Below are 24,926 nucleotides of genomic sequence, written 5' to 3'. Positions count from 1 at the left end.
ACCACTGTCCCATAAAAATACACATTTTGTGTACAGTTTCAAAGTTTAAAAATGTCGGAAAACAACAGTTTTCCTTGGTTTGACCTTACAGAACCCTGTGCAACAGTATAGGATTTTAATGTATTGTTAATGTATATGTTTAACATTTAAATGTTTTTTCCAATCTGTAAAATTGCAATGTTGTCATTTTGAAAAGAGTGTTTAATTGAGAAGGCTATTTTGTATTCTAACTTACATAACGACACTGTTAGCTGATAATAATGCGGTATCAGAAGGGTTACGGAAAGAAAATTTAAAAGGTTCAAATTTCTAATGCTATTTAGCACATTTGGTTTAATAATGCAGTGAGCTGTCGCAGGAATTATAGGGGGACGTGACGCTCATTGGTAATGCTGTTTTTCTCTCATTACTTTGCAGTTGCAGTTTTGTGGTGTTTTTTTAGTGTTTGCCCCCGTTCCAAATTACTTATCACTCATGAGTCTTCAAAGCCTGAAGCTCAGTTAGCACAGCTGTGACTGATGAATACACACACTCAAACAAACCAACACACACACTGAGGAGAGACAGATAATAGATATTTAGAGGTGGAAGAAATGAGTCTTTCGCTGTAAAGCTTGTTCCTCACCTAAAGATTGCAGATTTCACATCTCTTGGGTCTCATTATTCTTGTGTAATTTGCTTCCCACGAGAGCCCCTGATCAATTAATGGGATCGCTTTTCTCACTCCCTGTAAGGTCTGCTAAGTCTGTTTTAGCAAAGGAAAAGGTAAACAGTAATTATGCTAAAGTTACGTCCCCACATGACAGCTACGCGAAGGGGGTGGGAGATAGTAACAGTTGGATCCAGGTTGAAATGAAAAGGACACCAGGCAGAGGAGTTTAACACAAAATAAATCTTTATTATAATTAATTAACCCAATAATCATATAAGCAGTAACTTCAACTAAGAAAACAACAAGGATTCAACAGAAAAAGACAGCAACGCTGCTATTAGCAATAACCAGGCAGGCCAAACCAAGAAATGGAGGCCGCCGTCACTTAAGCAAAACCACTGCCCAGCTGACCTACTCACAACAAGCCACGCACGGTGGGGATGGTCTCACACTGTCTCACACTGTCTCACACTCTCTCACACACTCTCTCTCTCTCTCTCTCTCTCTCACACACTCTCTCTCTCTCTCTCTCTCTCTCTCTCTCTCTCTCACACACTCTCTCTCTCTCTCTCTCACTCTCTCTCTCTCTCTCTCTCACACACACACACACACACACACACACACACACACACACACACACACACACACACACACACACACACACACACACCAGGCCTTTTCCACACCTAGACCAGCCTCACACACTGCCCAGCACAGAGGAAATCCACCAGACGCCTTCCCCACACCCACACTGCTCTCCTCCAGCTTATATCACCTCTGGAGGGTAATTGGTGGTAAATGAGGGCAAATGAGCAGCAGGTGTGTTCTAAAGGAGAAGGCAGGGGCAGAGAGAAACAGAGGAGGGGCAATAAAGATGGAGGAGGAGAGCAGCGCTAGAGCTTCTTTCTCTATGGTGGAATAGTTTAGCTGATACCGCTTGAACTTTACAGAATAGTAGCAGACTGGGTGACACACACCCTCTGCGTTATCCTGTAACAGCACTGCACCAGCTCCGGTGGCACTGGCGTCAACTTCCAGTTTAAAAGGCTGAGAGAATTTGGGGGCTGCCAGAACTGGGGCGCTGCAAAGGAGAGATTTTGCAGACTCAAATGCATGCTGGCATTCCCCTGACCACTCAAAAGGGATTTTGGGGCTACATAGCTTCGTCAAAGGGGCCACAACTACTGCAAAGTTCTTGCAAAAACAGCGATAGTTTGCAGTCATGCCCAAGAACCGCTTTAGCTCCCTGCTAGTGGTTGTGGCCGGGTAGCTGAGGACAGCCTCGACTTTCGCCTCCACCGGGCAAACCTGCCCAAAACCCACCTGCTTTCCCAGGTACGTGACTGTCGCTTTGGCAAACTCGCACTTAGCAAGATTTAGAGTTAACGAGGCTTCGGCCAATCGCTGAAACACTGATTGTAGGATGGCCACATGCTCTTCCCACGTGTCCGTGTATATCACTACATCATCCAAGTACACATTACACCGAGGCACATCCCCCAACACCAGCTGCATTAAACGCTGAAATGTGGCCGGAGCATTTTTCATGCCAAACACCATTACGGTGTACTGCATGAAATGGTCGGGTGTGACAAATGCAGAAATGTCGGACGCTCTGGGGGTCAGAGGCACCTGCCAATACCATTTAAGAAGGTCCAGTTTGGAAATGTATTTGGCAGAACCTATATTGTCAATGCAATCCTCCATACGAGGAAGTGGAAAAGAATCGGAGACTGTCACTGCATTTACCTTCCAGTAGTCGGTGCAGAAACGGGGGGTGCCATCAGACTTGGGCGTAAGCAAACACGGGGAGCTCCAAGGGCCATGGCTGGGTCGAGCCAAACTGTTCTCTACTAAATAACTGACTTCCTTCTTCATCACCTCGCGCTTTCCCATGGGACAGCGGTACGCGAACTGTTTGATTGGGGTTGCATCACCAACACTGATATCATGACACTAGTACGCGAGGGCACATCCCCAAAGAGAGAAGGGTAAGAGTGCAGTAGCCCAAGCACATCTTCGCACTGTGAAGGAGAAAGATGAGACAAGTGGGCCGTTGCCTCTGCTAAATAAGCCGAATTCGCTAACCGCCCACATTGTTGTCCCTCAGAGAGTACCCGCAGGTCATCGTCAGCACTGGCCTCTACGCTCAGCAGGCGGCAGAGACAGAACTGGAGGTTGCTGTGCTGGCAACAATCTCATGGGCTTCTCTATCATAGTAGGGTTTCAACATGTTAATGTGGCACAGGCGAGTTTTCCTCCTGCGTTCTAGGGTACTGAGGACATAATCTGTTTCAGACACCTTCCTTACTATAACATATAGTCCCGCAAAACGGGCTGAAAGGGCAGAACTGAGAACCGGTAGAAACACTAAAACTTTGTCTCCAGCTTGAAAATGTCTTTTCACAGCCTTTTTGTCATACCATTTCTTCATGCTTGCCTGGGATGCACACAGGGCCTCTTTTGCTAATGAGGTAGCACGTTACCTGCGATCCCTACACGTCTTCACAAAATCTGCCACGTTAGTTTTTGGGACACCCCCGCTAAGGAACCTCTCTTTCAACACCTTTAGTGGGCCCCACACATCGCGCCCAAACACAAGGGTAGCTGGGCTGAACCCCACGGACTCCTGCTTAGCATCGCATATCGCAAACACCACAAAGGGGACACCCTCATCCCAACTTCTGCCCGAGTCGTGGCAGTACTTTTTCAGCATGGCCTTAAGTGTTTGGTGCCAACGCTCACGTGCACCCTGCAACTCTGGGTGATAAGCACTGGACACAGAATGAGAAATGCCAAGGGAGATTAAAGTCAGTTTAAATGCTCGGGATAAGAAGTTAGTTCCCTAGTCTGTTTGTACTGTTTTTGGGAGACCAAAGGTAGTAAAAAATTTGATTAGTGCCTTAGTAATGTTTGCAGTGGTGATCCTCCGCAGAGGAATTGCTTCGGGGAACCACGTGGATAAGCACATTATGGTCAATAAAAACTGATTACCTGCCCGTGTTCTTGGCAACGGACCAACACAATCGACCAAAACGTGTTCAAATGGCTCACCAACAGCAGGTATTGGACATAGTGGGGCGGGGGCACAGTTTGGTTTGCCCACTAGTTGACACGTGTGACAGGTATTACAATACCTTGCAACATCTGCCGGCCAGAAGAAGAGCTGCAGAATATGGTCATACGCTTTAGTTATCCCCAAATGTCCTGACCATGAATGATCATGGGCTAATTGTAGCACATGCTGACGCAAACTAGCCAGGACCACTATCTGTTGGACCACACTACAGTCCTCCCCTGGCTTTGAGGTCCACCTGCGCATTAACAATCCATCACAAACAAAAAATGTCTGCTTCTTGTCTCCTGTTGGACCATCACTCTCATCTGCGGTGGCAAAACATTTGGCTAATGACAGGTCCTCTTTCTGAGCAATCATAAGGGCCTCCCGCGTGAGGAGCGGGGGGGGGGGGGGGGGGGGCTGCATGTTCAGGAGCAGGCTCAGCTATCTCTTGAGCCAGTTCCTTGGCATTAGGACCTACCTCCTCCTCGGAGGGCATCACATCCTTTTCCAAAATAGAGCCAACCACCGACTCTGACAAGTCAACCACTTCTCCCTGCCGATGAGTGTGTGACCAGGTAAGAACACCTACAGGAAATACATCCGGGTGGTGCCGGCTTAAAGCATCTGACAAAGGCCTTAGGTCAGGAGTCTTCGTGACCTCTGGGGTAGGATAAACCTTCCCACCTGCAATGTCATTGCCCATTATAAAATCCACGCCATCAATTGGGAAGCAAGGACACACGGCCACAGGAAAAATGTAAATGTGAAAGATGTAACAACTCTCAACATTTTTAGTCAAGTATTGTAAATTTGTTAAAGATTGATACGATAAAATAAAATAGAATAAAAGTGCATGTTGTCTACACAAAATAGCATGTTTATTAGGCATATTCAGTTTATTTGTTGCCATACATTTATGGTTGGACTGAATTACTGTTAACCAGATCCAGATGATTAATTATTAATGCAAGTGTTCTCATGTCAGCACTCATCTGATTTCTATATACAGGGTGGGCCATTTATATGGATACACCGCAATAACATGGGAATGGTTGGTGATATTAAAGTCCTGTTTGTGGCACATTAGTATATGTCAGGGGGCAAACTCCTCAAGATGGGTGGTGACCATGGTGGCCATTTAGAAGTCGGCCATCTTGGATACAACTTTTGTTTTTTCAATAGGAAGAGGGCCATGTGACACATTAAAATTATTGGTAATGTCACAAGAAAAACAATGGTGTGCTTGGTTTCAACGTAACTTTATTCTTTCATGAGTTATTTACAAGTTTCTGACCACTTATAAAATATATTCAATGTGCTGCCCATTGTGTTGGATTGTCAATGCAACCCTCTTCTCCCACTCTTCACACACTGATAGCAACACCGCAGGAGAAATGCCAGCACAGGCATCCAGTATCCGTAGTTTCAGGTGCTGCACATCTCGTATCTTCACACCATAGACAATTGCCTTCAGATGACCCCAAAGATAAAAGTCTAAGGGGGTCAGATCGGGAGTCCTTGGGGGCCATTCAACTGGCCCACGACGACCAATCCACTTTCCAGGAAACTGTTCATCTAGGAATGCTCGGACCTGGCACCCATAATGTGGTGGTGCACCATCTTGCTGGAAAAACTCAGGGAACGTGCCAGCTTCAGTGCATTAAGAGGGAAACACATCATCATGTAGCAATTTCAAATATCCAGTGGCCTTGAGGTTTCCATTGATGAAGAATGGACCCACTATCGTTGTACCCCATATACCACACCAAACCATCACTTTTGTTGTTCCAACAGTCTTGGAGGGATCCATCCAATGTGGGTTAGTGTCAGACCAATAGCGGTGGTTTTGTTTGTTAACTTCACCGTTCACATAAAAGTTTGCCTCATCACTGAACAAAATCTTCTGCGTGAACTGAGGGTCCTGTTCCAATTTTTGTTTTGCCCATTCTGCAAATTCTGTGCGCTGATCTGGGTCATCCTCGTTGAGATGCTGCAGTAGCTGGAGTTTGTAAGGGTGCCATTTGTGAGTAGCTAATATCCGCCGAAGGGATGTTCAACTAATGCCAGTGACATGCAGCGAGTGCTACGCTGTGGGCTCTTGCTGAATGAAGCTAGGACAGCCACTGATGTTTCTTCATTAGTGACAGTTTTCTTGCATCCACATTTTGGCAAATCCAACACTGAACCAGTTTCACGAAACTTAGCAAGCAGTTTGCTGACTGTAGCATGGGAGATGGGTGGTCTCGTAGGGTGTCTTGCATTGAAATCTGCTGCAATGACCCGGTTACTGCGTTCACCAGATATCAACACAATTTCGATCTGCTCCTCACGTGTTAACCTCTTCAACATGTCAATGGTTGTGAACAAAGAGAAACTTGTAAATAACTCATGAAAGAATAAAGTTAAGTTGAAACCAAGCACACCATTGTTTTTCTTGTGACATTACCAATAATTTTAATGTGTCACATGCCCCTCTTCCTATTGAAAAAACAAAAGTTGTATCCAAGATGGCCGACTTTTAAATGGCCACCATGGTCACCACCCATCTTGAGGAGTTTGCCCCCTGACATATACTAATGTGCCACAAACAGGACTTTAATATCACCAACCATTCTCATGTTATTACGGTGTATCCATATAAATGGCCCACCCTGTACTTGCACATTTAAAGCATATGAATTTATTTAGGATTGATTTAAGTAAGAGCAGAATCAGTGACCAAACGTGCGACTGGTTAGATACTGTCTCTTGTGGTTTACCATGCATTTGGTTTAAGTAACAAGGCCTGAAGGAGTTAGACCACGACCCTAATTGACACCTCACCTCGGGTTGAAACACACCCCCAGTGGATCTTTATTTCAGAGGTTCATCAGCGGCAAAAACTGCTTGTGATGGCAATCTGCACTAGGCTGTGTATATCTGCTCCTTTCACCTTGATAGTTTAAGGTGCAACATGAAGACCAGTGTACTAAGGAAGGAATGGCACTTAAAGAAGGGGATGTTTTCATGCAACAGCAGCTGGTAGATTGAAACATCCCCAAAATATTGCATTTCTAAAGTGTTCTTAAACATTATTCATTCACGAATCCTCAGATAAAAAAAGCAGACTTATCTATCATACTCATACATGAATGCAAGTGAAATCTGTGATGTCACCATGAAATATTTGAGGCCCTTCACTCCCATGGTAACATTACCCAGTGGACACACACATCCACACTCATCCACACACTCATGCAGCAGCAAGCCAACTTTACATGACCTGACACAGAAATAGTGGCAGAGCAGCTGAGCAGCTTCTTGGCCTTGTGTAGCAGTCTGTGATGCACGACGCACAAAACAAAACCAGAAAAACCAGCATCTCTTTATTCGCTCACATTACAAGACCTGTGGGTCCTCGGAGCCCTGGGAGAGGAGGATACAAGTGGCTTTAAATCTGAGAGCAACCGGTCGCACACGCAGTCCTGCCAGTCGTCATCTCTGTGAACATTTGGATCTATTTGCTTTGGGAGTGGATTGTCATTGACGTCGAAGTAGTTTTTATTGCTCTCTGAGGGATTCTGAAGCGTGAAAAATGGAGCCCGGTTTGGAGCCAAGGGACGACAGAGGAAAGAGAACACCAGAAAGAAACACCAGAGAGGTAAAGTGCACAAAATTATGAGTATTTTATTTTCCCCAAAGGAAAGGTGACTTATGTTTATAAACTTTAAGAACAAAATATATTAAATAAATAAAAATTTTAACTCCTCAAGACTGTTTTTTTTTTAAGATATCACTTTTAAAAGACAGAAAGAAACTAAAGTGTGTGCTAATAGGCACCTGAGTGCAAATGACAGAATGTAATTGAATAGCTCATATGGGTAAAATAACTTACATGAGACATATTTATTATATTCAATACAAGTGGGACATAAAATGTGTACAGATACAAACCTACATGTGAACAAATCATAGATACAAAAAAAGAATATAATACTTCTTACTGCATGTCTAATAAAACAAACAAACAAAAAAACTTAGATATAACTTTATCAAATGTAAAACTTTTCGGGACATGAAATGTGTCCAGATGTGGAGCTAATTACAAGGAACGGAATAGAACCGAATAGAAATGTTTTATTTGATCAGAGGTCTGGTTTGTGGCTGGTGTAATGCATGTGACAATGACGCCATCTGGTGGCTGATATATGTCACATCCAATAGAAATCTTGACTTTTCGTTGTGGGAGAAGAAGGTAAAATAAATACAGCTCAGCTCTATCAAAAATTGAACATCTTCCAAAATTAGTGCAGGAATTTAAAGTGTTACATTTCGGGTATAATTAAATCTAAGTCCAGACTTCTGAGGCAGAAGAGCTCCTACTCCTCCCTCAGGCTGATTCAACCTCGCTGCCATAATGAATGCTTCAGGAAATCATTCCTGCTGTTCTCTATAAATCTGTATAATAACTCTTTATCCTGATTGGTGAACAGCTGTCAAGCATTGGATCCCAAACATAATTTTGTATTATACCTTCATGGAGCTGTTTGTCATAGATTTGTAGTGTACAAATTATTTATTATTCAATTTGCACTTCTCTCTTACACAGTGCTAGTTGTTTTTACTGTTTTTAAGTAACTTTATTTTTTCATTCTGTGTTTTTTATAACTGTTGTAAATATGTAAATTCCTGCGCTATCTCATAGTATAAGACCCTTACTGGTAGATTCTATTCTATAGATAGATGGCCTACAATCTGTCAAAAATAAGTCCAACATATCTCTCATTAATGATGACTGAGCCAGAGAGAACATTCCACACACTTTTATTTATCTGGGTAAAAAGTCTCTTTAAGATGAAAAGTGTGTTTTTCAAGAGAGATCTGGCCAAGAGGGCAGCTTAAGTTGTAACCAATATAACAAATATATCACAATTTTATAAGCATTTAAAAAAAAGGACTATATTAATGATAATGTGGGTACAATAATGCAGAGAGATAAAAAAAAATACTTCCAAAACAGATCATTTGTTTATTATATATATATAACCCCATTCATAAATCCTCTTCAATACAGTCAACTGACTAATAGCAGTAAATATATTAAACATAAAAACCCCACACATATCTGTGCTTTCCCTACTCTGTTTCCATTCTGCACAGCGGCGACTCACTTTACTGTACATCTCTGTCTTTCAGGTGTCGGACGATCTTGTATGTGCAAATCATCAGTCAGTAATGTGCAAGGTTGACCCTGATCACCTGCTCGGCCTTGTGGGCATTGTGGGCACAGTGCTCAACCTGCTGGTTGTGGTGTTAGTGTACATCTACACCCCTGTCTGATGCAACTACAAACACACCGAACAGAAGGATTTATAGCTCTTGCAAGAGTCCTGTCTTTTGTCTGTGTTAATGTCTGTGTTACATTATTAACATTAAGGAGAATAATTTACTGGTAATCACTTATATAAAGCCGTTGAGAGCAGCTGTAATTACAGAAGTTCAATTGCACAAAGTGACAGATGTTCCGCATATGATCTTCCTTTGCAAATTGTGTCTGCAATGTTACCACTTTATTTCCAGATTCATTAAGAATTGTAGAGAATAATTACACTGCAACTATTAGAAAATCAACAGGATCAAAGAACATTGCTTTTATACTGTATGGATGTTTCCTGCTTGTTTGATGTGATTTTGTAAACTGATTTTTGCAAATAAATTTGTCTTTGCACACCAACAGAGCAGTATTCTGGTGTATATTTGCATTTATTTTTTGAAGCAAACATTCATTTTTTATATACACAGGAAGAAATAACCCAAATTTTTATTTATAGCTGCAAGCCTACTTCTTTGACCCATCACAGAGGACTGGCAAACAGCAGGGAAAGAACAGGATGTGCCTCATAAAAAAATCATCAAATAGTGACATAAAAACAGTGTTGGAGGGAACAAGTGCATCTCCAGTTCTATGTAAAATATAAATCCAAGTGTAACTCTGCAAATCAAGAAATGACAGAACTATCGTAACTCCATTAATGAGGACGGCTAGCATTAGAACAGGTGTAGTGTGTGATTGTTAAATCCATGTATGTACACGTACTGCATTTTTTAGATAAAGAAGCCAGCGTGTTATTTTGTCCAGCTCACTCTGGTATTCAGAGAAAATATACCCATAACAATGATCAAACATCATAATATGTTTGTTTTGAAAGAAACAATTTAAGGTGCAGGAGCAGTAGAATTATTTAAATGATTAATGTTTATATCAGGCAATATCTGATAGCTGGTGATGATGTCAATCTTTTCAGAAACAGCCTTCAGGTCGTCCAGGATTAATCTGATGCTGTGGGACGCGTTGATGATGGCGCTCTGCGATGCATTCAGCTGTGATGTTGCACTGCGCACCTTTCACATAAAAAAAGAAAAAGCCAGATAACTTAATATTCTGAATTTGCAGCATCTATTTAATTAGCGAGTTAACTACTAATCAGACAAAATATTTACATCTGTTCTACTTTTTATCATTTGAAGTATCACTGTAGTATCCACGGGAGACCGTCCTCTCTCCCTTTCTTTTCGCCCTACTTCACAGACATCTACTACCTTCAGAAATTTTCTGATAACTCTACAGTAGTAGGATGTATGGGTAATAGATGGCAATGAGGAAGAGTACAGAACTGAAGAACCTTGTGACGTCAAGTAAGCAAAACCATCTGCAACTTACCTTTGCAAACAACCCTATTCCCCTTCATAGGGTCTGTGCCGAAACAGGAGAGGATGACCAACACCACGGCGCTCACATTGTCAATTAATCGGACAGAAGCCATCTATAAGGAAGGCTTCTCCCATCTCTATTTTCTCAGACGATTGAGGCCCTTTAACATCTACTGGACAAAGCTCAGGATATTTTATAAGTCTGTGGTGGCCAGTGACATCCTCTATTCTGTGGTGTGATGCAGAATTGGTTTGAGGGTAGCGGATAATGACGGACTCAATAAATGGATCCACCAAGACAGTAATGTTCTGAGTGTGGAGACTCTCTGATACAGGTTTTAGAAAAAAACCAGGAGGGCAGGCCAAGTTAAAGTCAATAATGGACAGTCTTTTAGCACCCTCTACATATCGCGCTTGAAGAGTCACAGGAGCATGTTCAGTAAAATACACTTTTAAGCATTATGCACCACAGAACTCCATAGGAAGTCCTTTCAACTTGTGACCATCATCCTTCATAACTTTTCCTTATGAGATTTGGACTAGTTTCACTTCTAATGTCTTCTGTAAACTGTATATAGAATTATTTGATATTTGGAATATTTGAAAAATGCAGTTTTACTTATTTTTGTTATTGTTATTCTATTTTCTGTCTTTCACATTTATATTTCCCCCCTGGGATAATTAAGGTATTCTGATTTAAACACTGCAGCTGTAATATAATATAGACTGCATGCTGTATAGCTATGCAATTTGTATATCTAAATATCAACCTACCTCCCTGCTGGCACTGCCATAGACTTGTTGTAGTGTCTGTCCCACATCAGCATACAGTCGGCTGTTAGACTCCTGCAGCTTTTGTTGTAACAGGGTTTCACCTGAAAACAGAATTATGTGCTGAAGTTACTCAGAGCAAAACTAGATTGGTCTTTAAGTTCACTTTTAAATTTGTGACGAGACACTGTAAAGGCCCACTTTCAAATCCTCTCAAAACTGTCAAACACATCTCAGTGTTGTTAAAACAAAGCTGATACATATGAGACAACCTTGAAATTGTTAACTAGTAAGAAAAGACTAGTATGCATAGTCTTGGATTGGGTTGGCCGTACTTTCACACAATAAGCACTGGAGTTTTTATTCATCTTTACCGTGTGGCCTGTGTGAGGGGCTCGGTCTGTCTTCCACTATGGAGTGCATGTCAGGGTGGTCTCTAACTACAATTAGAGGAGGGAGGTCTCTCTTTAATATCTGGGCGCTGTCATGGCTCCCAGGAGCCTGCTCCGGGTCACCCTCGCTGTCCGTTTCAGACGCCTCCCCTGGAACCTGAAAGCATCCATAAAAAAGATACAAAAAATAAATTAAAATGTAGATTCATGGCTGAATCTAAATTTTAAGTCACTGGCTGAAGTGCATAAATCACTCTCAAAACCACGCATACAGGATAACGCATGCAGGACAACCTTGGCTCCGACCGAGGGAGTCAGAGAGGTGATGTAGACTTCATCATCGGAGTCTGTTTCAGACGCTTCGCCCTGGACCACTATCGGGTACCTGCCGGCCATGACTGCGAAAACATAAACAACATCTTACTTCAGGTTTATTCAGCTAGAAATAGCAATGCCATTAAATGTGTCTTATATAATGCAGACTTCATTGGAATGAAAATAAAAGTCACAAACCTTCCCTGAAAGACCAAAACACAAATCACATGAGCAACAAGGAAGTAGCAACGGACGTTTCATGCCTATTGGACATTCAAGACATGACGTTTCATCCCAGAATAGGATGATAGCGCTCACGAGTCTGTTTGTACATTACACCGGCGTACGTCGAAAGTTAGCGCCGGCTGGTAATGGCTTTCGGAGAAGCTGGACGTTTGTTATTGCATATTACACGAAAACAACTGTTTTGTTTCATTAATAACAATTTTATCACACAATTTTGGTTGTTGTGGCACATGAAATACATATGTTTTCTCCATGTTACCAGTTTTAGGTTAGAAACTCCTGCTAACTCCGCGTGTGTAGAACTTAAGGAATGAGCTGGCCGATATATCGAGCGCCAACCAGGAAGCAGACTTCGTGTGCTACAGTCACTTTACAGGTACTGTCAATTTACAATTTCAGCTGGTTTAATTTAGATTAAAGAAATATATGACATACGTTAATATGATACCTCCTTCTCCAGAACTTTCCATATACGGGAGTAATAAAAAATAGTTATTTTTAGCGTGGGGGGCAGTGTTAGTGAACCGTACTAGCTGTTTGGCGCTAACCATCTTAGCTTCCGTTAAGCTGCTGCTCGGTATTTTCATATTTACTGCTGGTTTTGTCTTTTGGAGCACATCTAAGCCATCGGACTGTCACTACTGTGTGTTCACCAGGGATGGCGGACGAGACTCTGTTTGAATTTCTCCACATGGAGATCGTGTCACATGTTTACAAGGAGCAGCAATCCAGCAAAGGAACCATGGACAACAAGGTGTGTTAAGGAGTTGCCAATAATGTCATGCAGTAAAACCATGTTTTCCGGTTTTAGAACACAGCTCCCCCTTACATTATAATATTGTGACATCATGTTCACAGTTTTACGTGATACACTGTTCAAATTAATCGCTTGCATTTTTATCTTTTTAGGACAGAGCAGTCTGTGTTTCTGTCCTGGAAGGTATGGGCTTCAGAGTGGGACAAGGACTTATTGAGAGGTAAGTCACACATGTACTGTAGTGCAGTAAATGCTGAGTTAAGTGGAGTCTTCCTTTATAGTGAGCGTCTCATCACTTATTTGCTCTTTCTAGGTTGACCAGGGACTCTCCCAGCTTTAAGGATGAATTGGATATAATGAAATTTATCTGTAAAGACTTCTGGACTAAGGTGTTTAGGAGACAGGTGGACAACCTCAGAACAAATCATCAGGTACAATGTTACACTATGCAGTATGTTACTACCAAATTAGTAAGTAGGTTTTGTGTAGTGTTTGTTAAAGCTTCAGTTATATATCCTGTAACAGACGTTTTTGGCCTTCACAACAGGAAATTTGATCTCTTGTGAAACAGAGACTTTGCAATGCATCACTGTTTGTAGTGGATGATTACTGTGATGAAGAACATAAACGTCTCTAAAAGGTTTAGTGTCAAAGTTGACTTAAACGTGTCCTGTTTATTTTTCCTTTAAATAAACAAAAGCGCTTGAGAGTTAACAAAGGCCTTAGATGGATTTCTTTCTCTGAAAAATTCTGTATCTTTTACTTTCATGTCTATCCGCTATTGTTGCAACTTTAAAACCTTAAACATTGAACATTTTGTTGCAGTGCAGTTTTCTGTTGGGTCCTTGTATTCATATGGATGTTAAATTGAACTCTTAAATCTTAGGAACCTTTCCCAGCAATCAGGAAATACAATCACATGTATTGCTGGTTAAAATGAGTTATCTTTTAATATAATGTCTTGTTTATTTTCCACACCAGGGGACCTATGTTCTGCAGGATAACAAGTTTAATTTGCTGACCCAGCTGTCCAATGGAAAGCAGTACCTTGATCAGGCTCCTAAGGTTAGAATAGTCACAGACACACTCATGTTCCTGCATTCCTAAAGACTGCATATAGAACAAGTATCACTAGGTGCTTAAGGGTTTGTATTTTGGCATACAGCCAACAAAACCTGAATGTCATAATGCAATAGAGACTAATTTGTGCGTGTGTGTCTCAGTACCTTGCTTTTTCATGTGGTGTGGTGAGAGGAGCCCTATCTAATCTGGGTTTGGAGAGCGTGGTAACAGCTGAGGTCTCCGTCATGCCATCCTGTAAGTGCTTTGTGAAAACATAATTATTTTACTGTAAGGAAAAGTTAGTCAGACTAACATGCTTATTGCCTGTCAGTCAACCATTGTTACTGTACTTGTGAGCTTCTGTTAGGTCTGGTTTAATTAGATTTATAATGTACACATAACTAGCAGTTCTAGTCTTGAGCTACCCCTCATTTCTTCATATTTTGCTTGGAAAATGGGAAATAGCTGCAGCAAAACATGTGCAAACATACATGGAAATAAAGCGAAAACACAGTTTGTGCAGTAGCAAAGTCAAAGTTTGGTATGACCAACTCTTTTAGGCAGGCTTGCTTGTAACTTCTTTATGTAAGTAGTCTCCAGGAATAGTTCTCCAGGCTTCTTCAAAGACATTCAAAACTCAAGGGGGAGATACCACCAGCTGGTGATGTGTGAATTAATGTCAAACTGTGTTATTTTGAACACTTTTTTTGTAGATTAAGCCAAAGAAACTGGATTAAATTGAGTTTTTACGACAGCCTGCTAGTAACAGAGTGTCGAATAATACAATTTCAAGTCTTTCCCAAGCTGTTATGTGTAGACACAACACAGATTCATCTGTTGAGTTAGGTGCTATTTTTATGCTTGAATGAGTCACAGGTCACTTTTAAGTAGCTTAACAAACAAAAAACATTCCTTTGTAAGATCTTGAGAAAACCTGGGGCAACTATTGTGCAAGACACCTTCAAAAGATTACAAGAAAGTCTGTCTAATTGGAAGGAAAATATAAAGAAATGAGGAGTGGTTCAAGACTTTTGCATAGTCCTGTACCTTAAAGGACAGTACAGATGGATAATATTTTATGCATTTTTATCTTCTCAGGTAAGTTTCAGGTGGTCATCCAGAAGTTGCCCTAATCTTCTGCCCACATGGTGCCAAAAGAGAAAATAATGGTTCCTGTTTTCCCACTGATGAGTGAAGCCATAAAGCGAATCAAACATCCACAAAAGGGTCCAGCAGGACTGCTGACGTTCTGCTGACCACCAGGTACAACCGATTGGTAAAAACAGGTAGCCAGGGCTCAAATATAAATCCTTTTGGATACTGATTCTGGTTTTGAAGGTTTTTGCTTATTTTACATTCTCAACTCAAGTTATTTTTTTATCTGCTAAGCACTGGCTGCCAACTGAATACTATGAAGTTAAAGTGAATGTGTAGTTATTAACAGGATATGTATTCTTTGTAATTTGTTGCAGTGCTTAGTCTGAAAATTGGAAAAAGTTTAAAAAAACAAAAATACTACAGGAGGACAATCCGCATAAGTCAAGAGAAAACATCTTTGTAGATGGCATTTAATGCAATCTTTTTCAGCATCCATTCCATTGGTGGCTAATGAACCTTTGCAAATCATTACATCTGGCTCATTGCATTCATTATTCAGTGCTTACTGTTCTTTACAGAAAAAGCTGTATCCAATTCCTGGTGCTTCGCTCTGGTTTTTAGTTTTGACTTCAGGAGAGAAGTCTTTCATGTAGTAGTGGGAATCACTTAGACTTTTTCTAAGGCAAAATACAAATCTAGAATAATACACTGGTAGAAATATTTGAGTTTCTTCAAGTTATGTGAATGTAATACGTTTTTAGAACAATAATTTGTACAATTTTTCCAAGTGGAATGCTACGAACTTATTTGCTGTTCTATGTAGTGGTCTCACATTTAAGAGTTGAGTAGACTTGAATGTATTTCTATGTTATTTTTCATCATGATGGATGTGTTTTCTCTTGTTAGAGCATTGATATTTAAATGTGACATTTTTCCTGGAATTTAGTAAGTAAGCTGTAAAACATGTTGGGGTTTACAATGAAAGTTAATCATACAGTTGTCAGGCAGTTGGATAATATTTGTTATTTATTCTTTTTTTTTCCCCCCGACTAAACCGCTTTGTTGAATGGATTTAAAATGCTGTGACAAGAAAACAACAAAACAAGGTTTGTTAAACATAAAATGTAAGACCATAAAATGATCACTTCTCTGGGAAAGGCTGTTACTGTTGCTGCCACTAAGGGGACACATACAGCTGTTATTACAATATGTCTGATACTTTATGAGTTTAGATTCACCATGTTGTTGAGGTATGTCCAGAATCTTGTTGTCCGTTCTCTTTTTCAAGTAATTTCTTCACATTTGGCTATGCAGACCCCCCCAAGTGTTGAGGTCATCACAGTTACTTTCATCAGTTCTTCAAATAACATTGGTGTAATTATTCCATGATACCTGAACCATACATAAATTTAGTTCTTTTTTTTCTTTTTAAATTTATGATAGAAAACATTTGAACATTTCCATTTAAAAAAAATAAAATAAGACTTGAAGTCGACAATTACAGCTTATATCAAGGCTTTTTCATGTGAAAGGTAAAAGAAAAAGATAGGAAGTGGTTTTACTCTGCTCTACTTCTTAATCATCAAGATTAGTCTATACTTTTAATAACAAAAAGATCAACCTTAACTTGAAGCCTTGTTTGCCTATACCTCCAAGGTTGGTCAAAACACAAGTTGGTACAGTTTTTGATATGGCGCAACACTGACATTATTGCACATGTTGTGGTTTTCATCTGGTTCTGTTTCTGTCTCCAATCTAAGGAAAATACCTCCTGTTGTGTTCCAGTATTTCACTGCCTTTGGTGGGAAAATTTTACTCAATAAAGGTCTTTACATACAACTTTGTTTCCCTTCAGTGTGTCTGGCTCAAGCTTGGGCTTTCAGAGGTTGTAGTGTTGATTCTAATTTCCACAACTGTTCATACTGCTGTGACAGCAGTTATTACCCATGGATATATATTTTTTTAATTTAACAATTTACTATACATAAAGAAATTAGCTTCAGTTACTGAATGTTTAACACAATAGCTCATACTGTGACTGACAACTTCAAGGCTGGAATTAGGAATATGAGAAAGCAGTAAGTAGTGTATGGCAGAAACATGACTAACCCACTGACCCGTATGCTTTTGTGTATACACCCACTGGTCACTTCTTTGGGCAAACTGTTGAACTGCTCATGAATGCATGGAAGCAATTTCATGCAGTCAGACATGCAGAAATAGTCAAGATGACCTGGTGTAGTTTAAACTGAGCATCAGCATGGAGAGAAAAGGTGAATGACTTTGAATGTGGCATGGTTCTTATAAATGCATGTATATGTATATATGATATTTATGTATAAATAAAAGCCTTTTTAAAAGCACGTGGTGTAAAGCCTTCTAACAAATAAGAACAGGAAACTGAGGCTACAATTTACACGGGCTCACATAATTGGGAAATAGAATTCTGGAAAAACATCTGGTCTGATGAGTCTCAGTTTCTGCTGTAACATTTAGATGGTAGTGCTGGAATTTGGCATGAAAGCATGGATCCATCCTGCCTTGTATTATTGGTTCAGTGTGTTTGTAGCGTAGTAATGTTGTTAAGATCTTTAAATCATCTTAAACTCAAACTGTACTCAAATGGCCTCCACGTTGCCCAGATTTCAAACCAATAGAGCACCTTTGGGATGTGTTAGGACAAGAGATTTATGTAATGAATGTGCACATCTGCAGCAGCGGTGTGATGCTATCATGTCAACATGCAGTGAACTCTCTGGAATGTTTTCACCACCTTCCTGAATCTATGCTATTAAGAGTTAAGGCTAACGGGGGTCTAACCCAGTACTAATAAGGTGTAACTAATGAGTTGGCCAGTGAGCGTATGTTCTTGACTCTCTTGTCTTTGGCACTTGTAACTGGGTTATCTTCTTATTTTGGAGGCCCTAAAGATAAGGGTACTTGAATGAGCTTAAAATTCCAAAAAATAAAAAGCTAAATAAGGTCACTGCTTATAAGTATGCTGCCTTTCGACCCTTGCTGTGCATCTTAGGTAATAGCAACCTGAGTGAAGGGCTGGACGTGAAAGAAAAAAAAAAACAGACATTGAGTTAGATGTCTGCATAAATGTGTAGCATCTGCCTACTGCCCACTCTTTTGCCTATTTGTTGCAACTCATTAAACACTTAGTCCAAATCCCATGTGGAAAGAAGGGGGGAGCAGAAGGATGGATTAGAGAAAAAAAAAAGACTAGGAGGGGGTCGAATTGTAGAAAGTTGAAGGAGACTGAGAGAGTGGGCTTTAGGAAAATTAGATGGAGAGAATGAAGAGCCTCAACAGGAGGCTGAAGGGTGAAAAGTGGAAAGGAGAAGTTTATTAGAGGCTGAGGGAGGCAGAAAAGAGAAAGATGGAGGGGGCGTGATGATGAGGAGAGGAAAGAGTGAGCGTGAGAGAAGTACCTTGCGTCTGTACATAAATGCCTGAAACAATAAGGAGTGAGGGAATCTGAGACTGGCTCTCAGGACGGTGAGCAACAGCCACACGGCTTGGCCTCCCTTCCTCCTGCTCTACCTCGCATCACAATGTCACCAAATGCGGTCACAAAGAAGAACGGTGAATGCGAGCGGAAGAAAAGGAGGGGGTGTGTTCATGGCTGGAGAAAAGAAAGGAGGTGTTGGGGGGGTGTGCAAGTTAAACCAGCATTCGTATTCCTAAACTGATGACTTGCTACAATTCAGCTACACTGTCCACACGAACCGATTGAAGTCTTTTGTTGTGTGAGAAGCTGCGAGAGAACCTGTTTCAGTTTATTTGAAATAAGTAGAAGAAAACTAAAACATCACCAGCTGCAATTTAAAAATCCGTGTTTAACTCCCTAAAATGTGTACTATGTATTGATTCAAAGTCAAATATGGTTCAAAGCATTCTACGTAAGCTGTGTCACTTCCATGCGTCCACAAAGAAGTGTGAAGGTATTTTTTTCTGTTTTTATTATTATTATCATCATTACGTCTCACAAACGCAAAAGGCCGCGTTTTACTTCCTCGGAGCAACCTAAAAACATGTTGCTGCTTTTAATCTGTATGATCTCACATGATGACATCCGCTTTCATCCTCTCATACTGCCCTCCCTTTATTTTCTTCATCTCCACTTTTCTTCTTCCCCTTTTATCACTTTTCTGTCGTCACACCAGCGCATTCAACTTCCTCCACTCAAGCATGGTATGAGTAAGACTCTCACACACACAAACTTTGTCTCTCACAGCCATATGTCGACCTGCGGTGGACCTGAATACAGCCATCTGCCTGTCTTTCCTATGTCCCACAGGGCAACCGGAGAATATCTATAGAACACAATGCCTACACACACACACAGCAGATGCATGCCTTTAAACCCTTCACGGCCACTAATCACTACCAGACAGCCGGCCCATCTCATGTTAAGTGACAAGATAATAGCCCTTGTGTGTGCATGACAGAGAGATTCCTTGAGTATCAGGGGTGAGTAGGCATCTTAAGCCCTGAAATCATATTTTAATTTTTTTTAATCAAGCCTGCCTTTGTGTAAAGTGTTTTTGTCAGATTGTCTCATATCAGGAACTGTTGCATTGCACTCCAATTATACTGGTATAGAGGGGGCAGGAGGTGAAAAGGAAGGGGGATGTAAGTACCCACAAAGTGAGGGATGTGGGATGGAATCAGGGAAGGCAGAAAGGAAATAAGCGGAAACTGAAGATTGGTAAGATTAAACCCCAAACAAAAGACATCTCATCTTTACATGAAATTTTAGTGGCACTGCTCCACACTCCCACATTCACACCCCACTGTCGTATTACCCTCGACCGCAGTGGCCGGGACAGCCATGACTGCACTGCCAAACTCGCTTAAATCCATTTTGATTTGCAAATTTGCTGCCAGAAACACGCTGCTGCACCTGAACTTCGAGGATGCGAGAGACCACAGTGCTTTCCTCATTTTTAACCCCGAGACTTCGCTTCAGACTCCAGCAGCCACTGAGTTTTTAAAATCCACAAGTATCACTTTTCCCTTTAAGAAGCGAAGGCTAAGCTTTGTAGGGAAAATAAAAAGGCAAGACTTTTCCTGGATTTCAAAGGCTCTCATCAGTATTGCTTTCACACTCTTCACCTTGAGACTGCATCACAGAATACTTCTTAATCCTGGAAGTATAGGGAATACTTGTGTAGTGTAAACTACTGTATGAATACTTTCCAGGTTAGCCATCTAGAGGAAATAAACTTGAGATGAGCTTCATGAATGAGGTTTAGAGCTTGAATGGAATTATTTTATTGTATAGATACGGTTAACCTCAACGGCACAGGTCACTGGGGAAATGTGATAAACGAAAAGCAGAAATGACAGTTCACTGGTTTCCTGCACCTAAAACCTTACATCCTGTGAGCCTTTTTGCCAACGCTACATTAACGCCAGCATAGCATATATTAATTAAAAAAAAAAAAAAAAAAAAGACCACAAACAACCCCCCCCCCCTTTTTAAACATCTGCATTATTCAATAAAAGCAGTTTGCACATCAAATGTTAAAATCTTCACTTTTTACCTGCAGGTGGCAAACAGAAGTCAAAGAAAGACAGTTTAAAAAACAAAAAACAAACTCCTTTATTTCCAGTACAAAAAAGCAAAATATATTAAACTTGATGCAAGCATTAACAACTCAAAAGTCCTCTATAAATATGTTAAAAATAAATTAAAGAAATTAATTTACTAAAGATCATCTTTACCACTAAACAGGCCTTAAACACGCTGATGAAAAAGGTTTTTTTGTTTTTAAATAGACCAACTACATCATTAACACAGGAAAAAACAAAACAATAAACAGCCAAGTAACATTTTCTAAAACACTAAGCATACATACCTCTAACCCTACAGTATGCCGAATCTAGCTTCGTAAGGCAAAAAAAAAAAAAAAGACCTGGGAGCATATTACGCGTGCATGTGACCAGGATACTTTTCAGTCTTAACAACAAAGGCATCAACAGAAAAGAGAAAGAAAAAAAAAGATTAATACTGAATAACAGAGAGATGGAGTGACATGGAGTGAGAGTCTCACTTTACAAAAACTTACTGGGAATGTTTGTGTTTGAGATAAAAAACAAAACAAAAACAACAAAAACAACAACGACGAAAACCCCGAACACTTCAGCACCATAAACGACAACTTCTCAGAAAATAGTCACCTGGCTTCAAGCTCTGACCTCATCATTTCATATCGAACTAATTGGCTAGCTCCCGGCATGGATATTCAGCGCCTGGTACCTTGTGCTTTCCCAACCGTGCAATATGAACCCATATGCGCCCAAGCTCTCCTGACTGAGTCACTTTTCACTCTGCTGCAGAGTGGTTTAAATTTGGCAAATTGACACTTGACTGCTTGAGGTTTGTCAATAATGCACGAGAACCCAAAAACCATCTGCAGTAGCCGCAGAAACGCAACGCCTCCGCTCACACTAGCTTACTCTCCTGATATAAAAGAAGACTCTCACCCCATGCTCGCATCTCTCCAAACACAGCAGCAAATCTTGGTTCAACAACGTAACAAGACCTGGTAAATAACACTACAGGTATACATCGTTTAAAAACGTAACATTCAGATTCGAGGCCAGCGATCTAAACACAGCCCCCAGATGGTACAACCACAAGAGGGAAGGGCGAAAAACAAAAACACTACTTCACGAGCTTATAAACATTACATAAACAATACAGTGTACATTAGATGGAAGAACTCCTAAACATACGGTCACATCGTGTTTGTCCTACTGAAACAAACGAGCAACAAACAGATGTCTTTGGCTTTCTCACATTCTTTAGATCTGTCGCAGTATGCTGACAGGAGGAAATTAAATTCACACTGTGATTACAAAATTCTTTGTTGGACTTTGCCATCCTAGCATATCATTTTGATAAAGCTTCAAAAGGTTTTTAAGGACACCATTAAAACATCTGTTTTGAGATATACCGTTTTGGTGAATCCGCCACATACAAACTGGAGTTTTAGCATCACTGTACCTTGTGCAAATGACAGTGGCGTGCAGTGTGACAGCGTGTTAGGTCACCCAGTCGTTTTTTTTCCACACAGAATGCTAAAAATGTCTTAGTTGTCAGTCAGTGTGTGAGCGGGGAGTGTGCGTTTAAGGGTCTGTGTTCTTAAGTATGGCTACGTGCGCAGTGGATATTCTGCGTATGGATACTCATGTACACATGTTCCAGCAATCTGCAGCTTAAAGGCAGAACCCAGTGGCATCCTCAGGAAGAGAGAGCTGACTGAAAACTAACAGACGTTTGCCGTTAGCTTCGTTAATGCCACCAGATGATTCGGAGCCGCTGAGTGAGCCAGCAGAGCTGATCCCATCCTGGTCCTGGTCTGAGAGAGAAGTGTGGGACAGGGATCTGGCACCAAGTGGCCCTGAAAGGACCCCCGCAGCACTGGGACTCTGCTGTAAGGAAGGGGAGCTCGTTGGAGATAACCCACTCGGAGAATAGCCGGAGTCAGGGGAGGGCATGAATGGAGACCTGGGATCGGGACCCACGGGAGGATGGTGCTGCTGAGCGGGGGAGGCCTCAAAGGCAGAGTCCATTTCTAGAAAGGCATGGGAGAGAAGATCAGTAATGTCTGCGCAGGAAGGAGAAGAGGCCGTTGGTGGGCATGTGAATGAGGTGGTGGCAAGAGAAACATGAGGAGTGAGGGCAGACTGAAAGGCCTGGTGGGGAGCTGAGGGAAACCCAGAGAAGCTGAAACTCTGCCGGATAAGACGTGGCCGATGGGAGCGGGAGGAGGAGGTGGAGGGCAGCTGCTGAGGAAGGCTTGAGGAGGAAGAACGAGAGAATGAAAGTTTCTTTTCTTCCTCGTTGTTGTGAACAAAGTGACAGCGGATCCCATAGGGGCAGAAGCCGATGGTATGAAACGTACGGCACAGCTCAGTTTTATATTTTGGATGTCTGTTTAGATCACGTAGCTCTTCTGGCCCATGGGCAAACTGGCACTTCCCCCCATACTTGCACAAGCCGTTCTCGGTGAAAGACCGACACAGTTCGGTTTTATAGCGCGACGACGAAGAGGAGGCAGACACAGACGAGGAGGAACTGGTGTTCAGTGTGGCGGAGCTGATGTCACTTTGGGAAGATTTTGTGCCTGTCACAGGCCAGCCTAGACTTGCTCTTGTTGCACCACTGGTCTCTACCATGCTGAGAGAGCGCTGGGAAAAGAAGTCTGGCTTCTCCCACTGCGTGGAATTACCAAGCTGGGAAAGTAGATCACTCTCTGATTGCTGTCCCCGTTGGCTGGAGGTCAGAAGTGCACTGTCCGAAGCATGAGTGGGCAGGCAAGACAGGGAGGAGAGGGAAAATGAAGTGTTTCGACATGGCTCGCTGATGTAACCTGGTGTTCTCATGGCCAGACTTAGGGATGGCACTGTTCTGTTCGGCTCCCTCAGATTGAGATTCAGTAAATGCTGTATTTAAAAAACAAAAAAAACAAAAAGCCCACATCATTAGCCTGTACAAGCTACTATTAATATTCAGCAATTTTAAAACTTATACATTTGCATACAGTTTATGCCAATTTATGTTAGACATTAATATACGTTTTTGTTATTACCACTAAACACTAAAGGTTACATCTTCTGCTCTATTTGCACATTTCTGTTAAATGTTTTCATTGGAAATATTTTGAGTCAGGTGCCCTGATAGATTCAAGCATCAAGAACCAAGTTTCGGGGGTGGGGAGGTACTGGGCATTTGTATACAAGTACATAAAAAGCACACTTTTTCAACTTGTGTCGTCAAAATAAATTTTTGACACATCGATCCATCCATATGCTTATTTTGTGCTGCATTGTACTGGCACGACAAATTCAGATATTTTAGATTCAAATCTGTAATACGTAGCGTCACCCCTCTTTTTGTTTGATTTTTGGATTCGTCCATCTAAACCTAAGGAACACAAAAAAACTTCAAGACACGTTTTTTTGCTCTGATAACTAAGACGAGCTATACAATGTTTCCATTCAGTGCACGGAATAAAATACGCAATGTTAACTTTAACAACAAACAAACAAAAGTATTACAAAACTTTTTTCCACTTCGAGCAAGTTTAGGACCTCTACACTTCAACACAGCTCTAACTGGGGACTTTAGTCTGTTAGCCATGACTTTTGTGACTTAACTTGTTGGGGTTATGTGTATAAATAAGATGCTTTACTGGCGAACTGTCTATCGAAGAAGCTATTAGCACGAAAACAGCGACCTTTAATAATTAATGACGTTAATTAACCGGCGTTGAGAGAAAATCAGAAACTAGGCTCGATAATGAAATCGATAATGTCATGGGCCCAAGTTGCGATGGACTACAACAACTTGCTTTCTGGCAACTTAACGTCTGGTCAGAGTTAACTTTCAGGTTACAGAACAGTCAAAAGACAGACGAAGAGTCTTAAAAGAGAAAGCCTGACACATTTTATCCACTAAAGCAGACTCGAAAAGATAACATGGAGACCGCAAACGTAACAGCGCAGCTAGCAGGCTAACACCCTCCTCCTCTCCCCGACCTAGCCAACTTTCGCTCTCCGCTAAACTTTCTTTTGAGCTCTTATGGGGGTTTGGTTTACCTTGCACATCATTTCTTCCAGCTCAGCAAACTGGTTCAGGGGATAAGATGGCATTTTGCTGAGCTATCAAAACCTTCGTCCGATCCCGTCTGCCCCTGCCGCGATAGACGTGGGCAACTCGCTGGCATGAGATGGTCAGAAGTTTCTAGTTATGTATGGGTGCTAAACAAGCCCAAGACCCGGACCACGTGTGGATTTAAAACCTAGCACCACTGTTGGCCACTCCCACGCCTCTGTGATTCTGCAAAAAGTTGTTTTTACACA

General features: G+C 41.3%; 3 protein-coding genes and 1 long non-coding RNA gene across 4 annotated transcripts; 2 read left to right on the top strand and 2 right to left on the bottom strand.

Annotated features, from left to right (window-relative positions):
- Nucleotides 1-9,436: 9,436 nt before the first annotated feature.
- Nucleotides 9,437-12,182, bottom strand: bloc1s3 (biogenesis of lysosomal organelles complex-1, subunit 3). Its single transcript, XM_040009073.1, has 5 exons — nt 12,080-12,182; nt 11,861-11,964; nt 11,549-11,723; nt 11,178-11,278; nt 9,437-10,094 (listed from the first exon to the last, which is right to left on the bottom strand). Exons 2-5 carry the CDS (start codon nt 11,960-11,962, stop codon nt 9,909-9,911), a joined length of 564 nt encoding a protein of 187 aa, XP_039865007.1. The 5' UTR covers nt 11,963-11,964; nt 12,080-12,182; the 3' UTR covers nt 9,437-9,908.
- Nucleotides 12,183-12,294: 112 nt separating this feature from the next.
- Nucleotides 12,295-16,883, top strand: trappc6bl (trafficking protein particle complex subunit 6B, like). Its single transcript, XM_040009074.1, has 7 exons — nt 12,295-12,503; nt 12,784-12,881; nt 13,037-13,104; nt 13,198-13,315; nt 13,866-13,949; nt 14,108-14,201; nt 15,045-16,883. Exons 2-7 carry the CDS (start codon nt 12,786-12,788, stop codon nt 15,077-15,079), a joined length of 495 nt encoding a protein of 164 aa, XP_039865008.1. The 5' UTR covers nt 12,295-12,503; nt 12,784-12,785; the 3' UTR covers nt 15,080-16,883.
- Nucleotides 14,215-14,577, top strand: LOC120719674. Its single transcript, XR_005692733.1, has 2 exons — nt 14,215-14,318; nt 14,478-14,577. It is a non-coding gene; the product is annotated as an uncharacterized LOC120719674 (long non-coding RNA).
- Nucleotides 16,884-21,014: 4,131 nt separating the features above from the next.
- zgc:114130 (uncharacterized protein LOC570332 homolog) lies at nt 21,015-24,858 on the bottom strand. The gene is made up of 2 exons (XM_040009072.1): nt 24,663-24,858; nt 21,015-23,507 (listed from the first exon to the last, which is right to left on the bottom strand). Exons 1-2 carry the CDS (start codon nt 24,714-24,716, stop codon nt 22,278-22,280), a joined length of 1,284 nt encoding a protein of 427 aa, XP_039865006.1. The 5' UTR covers nt 24,717-24,858; the 3' UTR covers nt 21,015-22,277.
- Nucleotides 24,859-24,926: the final 68 nt, after the last annotated feature.

The sequence above is a fragment of the Simochromis diagramma genome, unplaced genomic scaffold (assembly GCF_900408965.1).
Source record: "Simochromis diagramma unplaced genomic scaffold, fSimDia1.1 OVJJ01000344.1, whole genome shotgun sequence".
Classification (NCBI taxonomy): domain Eukaryota; kingdom Metazoa; phylum Chordata; class Actinopteri; order Cichliformes; family Cichlidae; genus Simochromis; species Simochromis diagramma.
Note: the sequence above shows the minus strand (reverse complement) of the source record. Positions and strands in the feature narration are given on the sequence as shown.

Coding starts and splice junctions, on each gene's coding strand:
- bloc1s3 (XM_040009073.1), bottom strand. CDS start 11,962: ATGGCCGGCAGGTACCCGATAGTGGTCCAGGGCGAAGCGTCTGAAACA. Junction 11,279..11,548: donor CCCCTCACACAGGCCACACG/GTAAAGATGAAT, acceptor TTCTGTTTTCAG/GTGAAACCCTGTTACAACAA. Junction 10,095..11,177: donor ATGGCAGTGCCAGCAGGGAG/GTAGGTTGATAT, acceptor TTTATGTGAAAG/GTGCGCAGTGCAACATCACA.
- trappc6bl (XM_040009074.1), top strand. CDS start 12,786: ATGGCGGACGAGACTCTGTTTGAATTTCTCCACATGGAGATCGTGTCA. Junction 13,316..13,865: donor ACCTCAGAACAAATCATCAG/GTACAATGTTAC, acceptor TTTCCACACCAG/GGGACCTATGTTCTGCAGGA. Junction 13,950..14,107: donor ACCTTGATCAGGCTCCTAAG/GTTAGAATAGTC, acceptor TGTGTGTCTCAG/TACCTTGCTTTTTCATGTGG.
- zgc:114130 (XM_040009072.1), bottom strand. CDS start 24,716: ATGCCATCTTATCCCCTGAACCAGTTTGCTGAGCTGGAAGAAATGATG. Junction 23,508..24,662: donor TGGAAGAAATGATGTGCAAG/GTAAACCAAACC, acceptor TTTTAAATACAG/CATTTACTGAATCTCAATCT.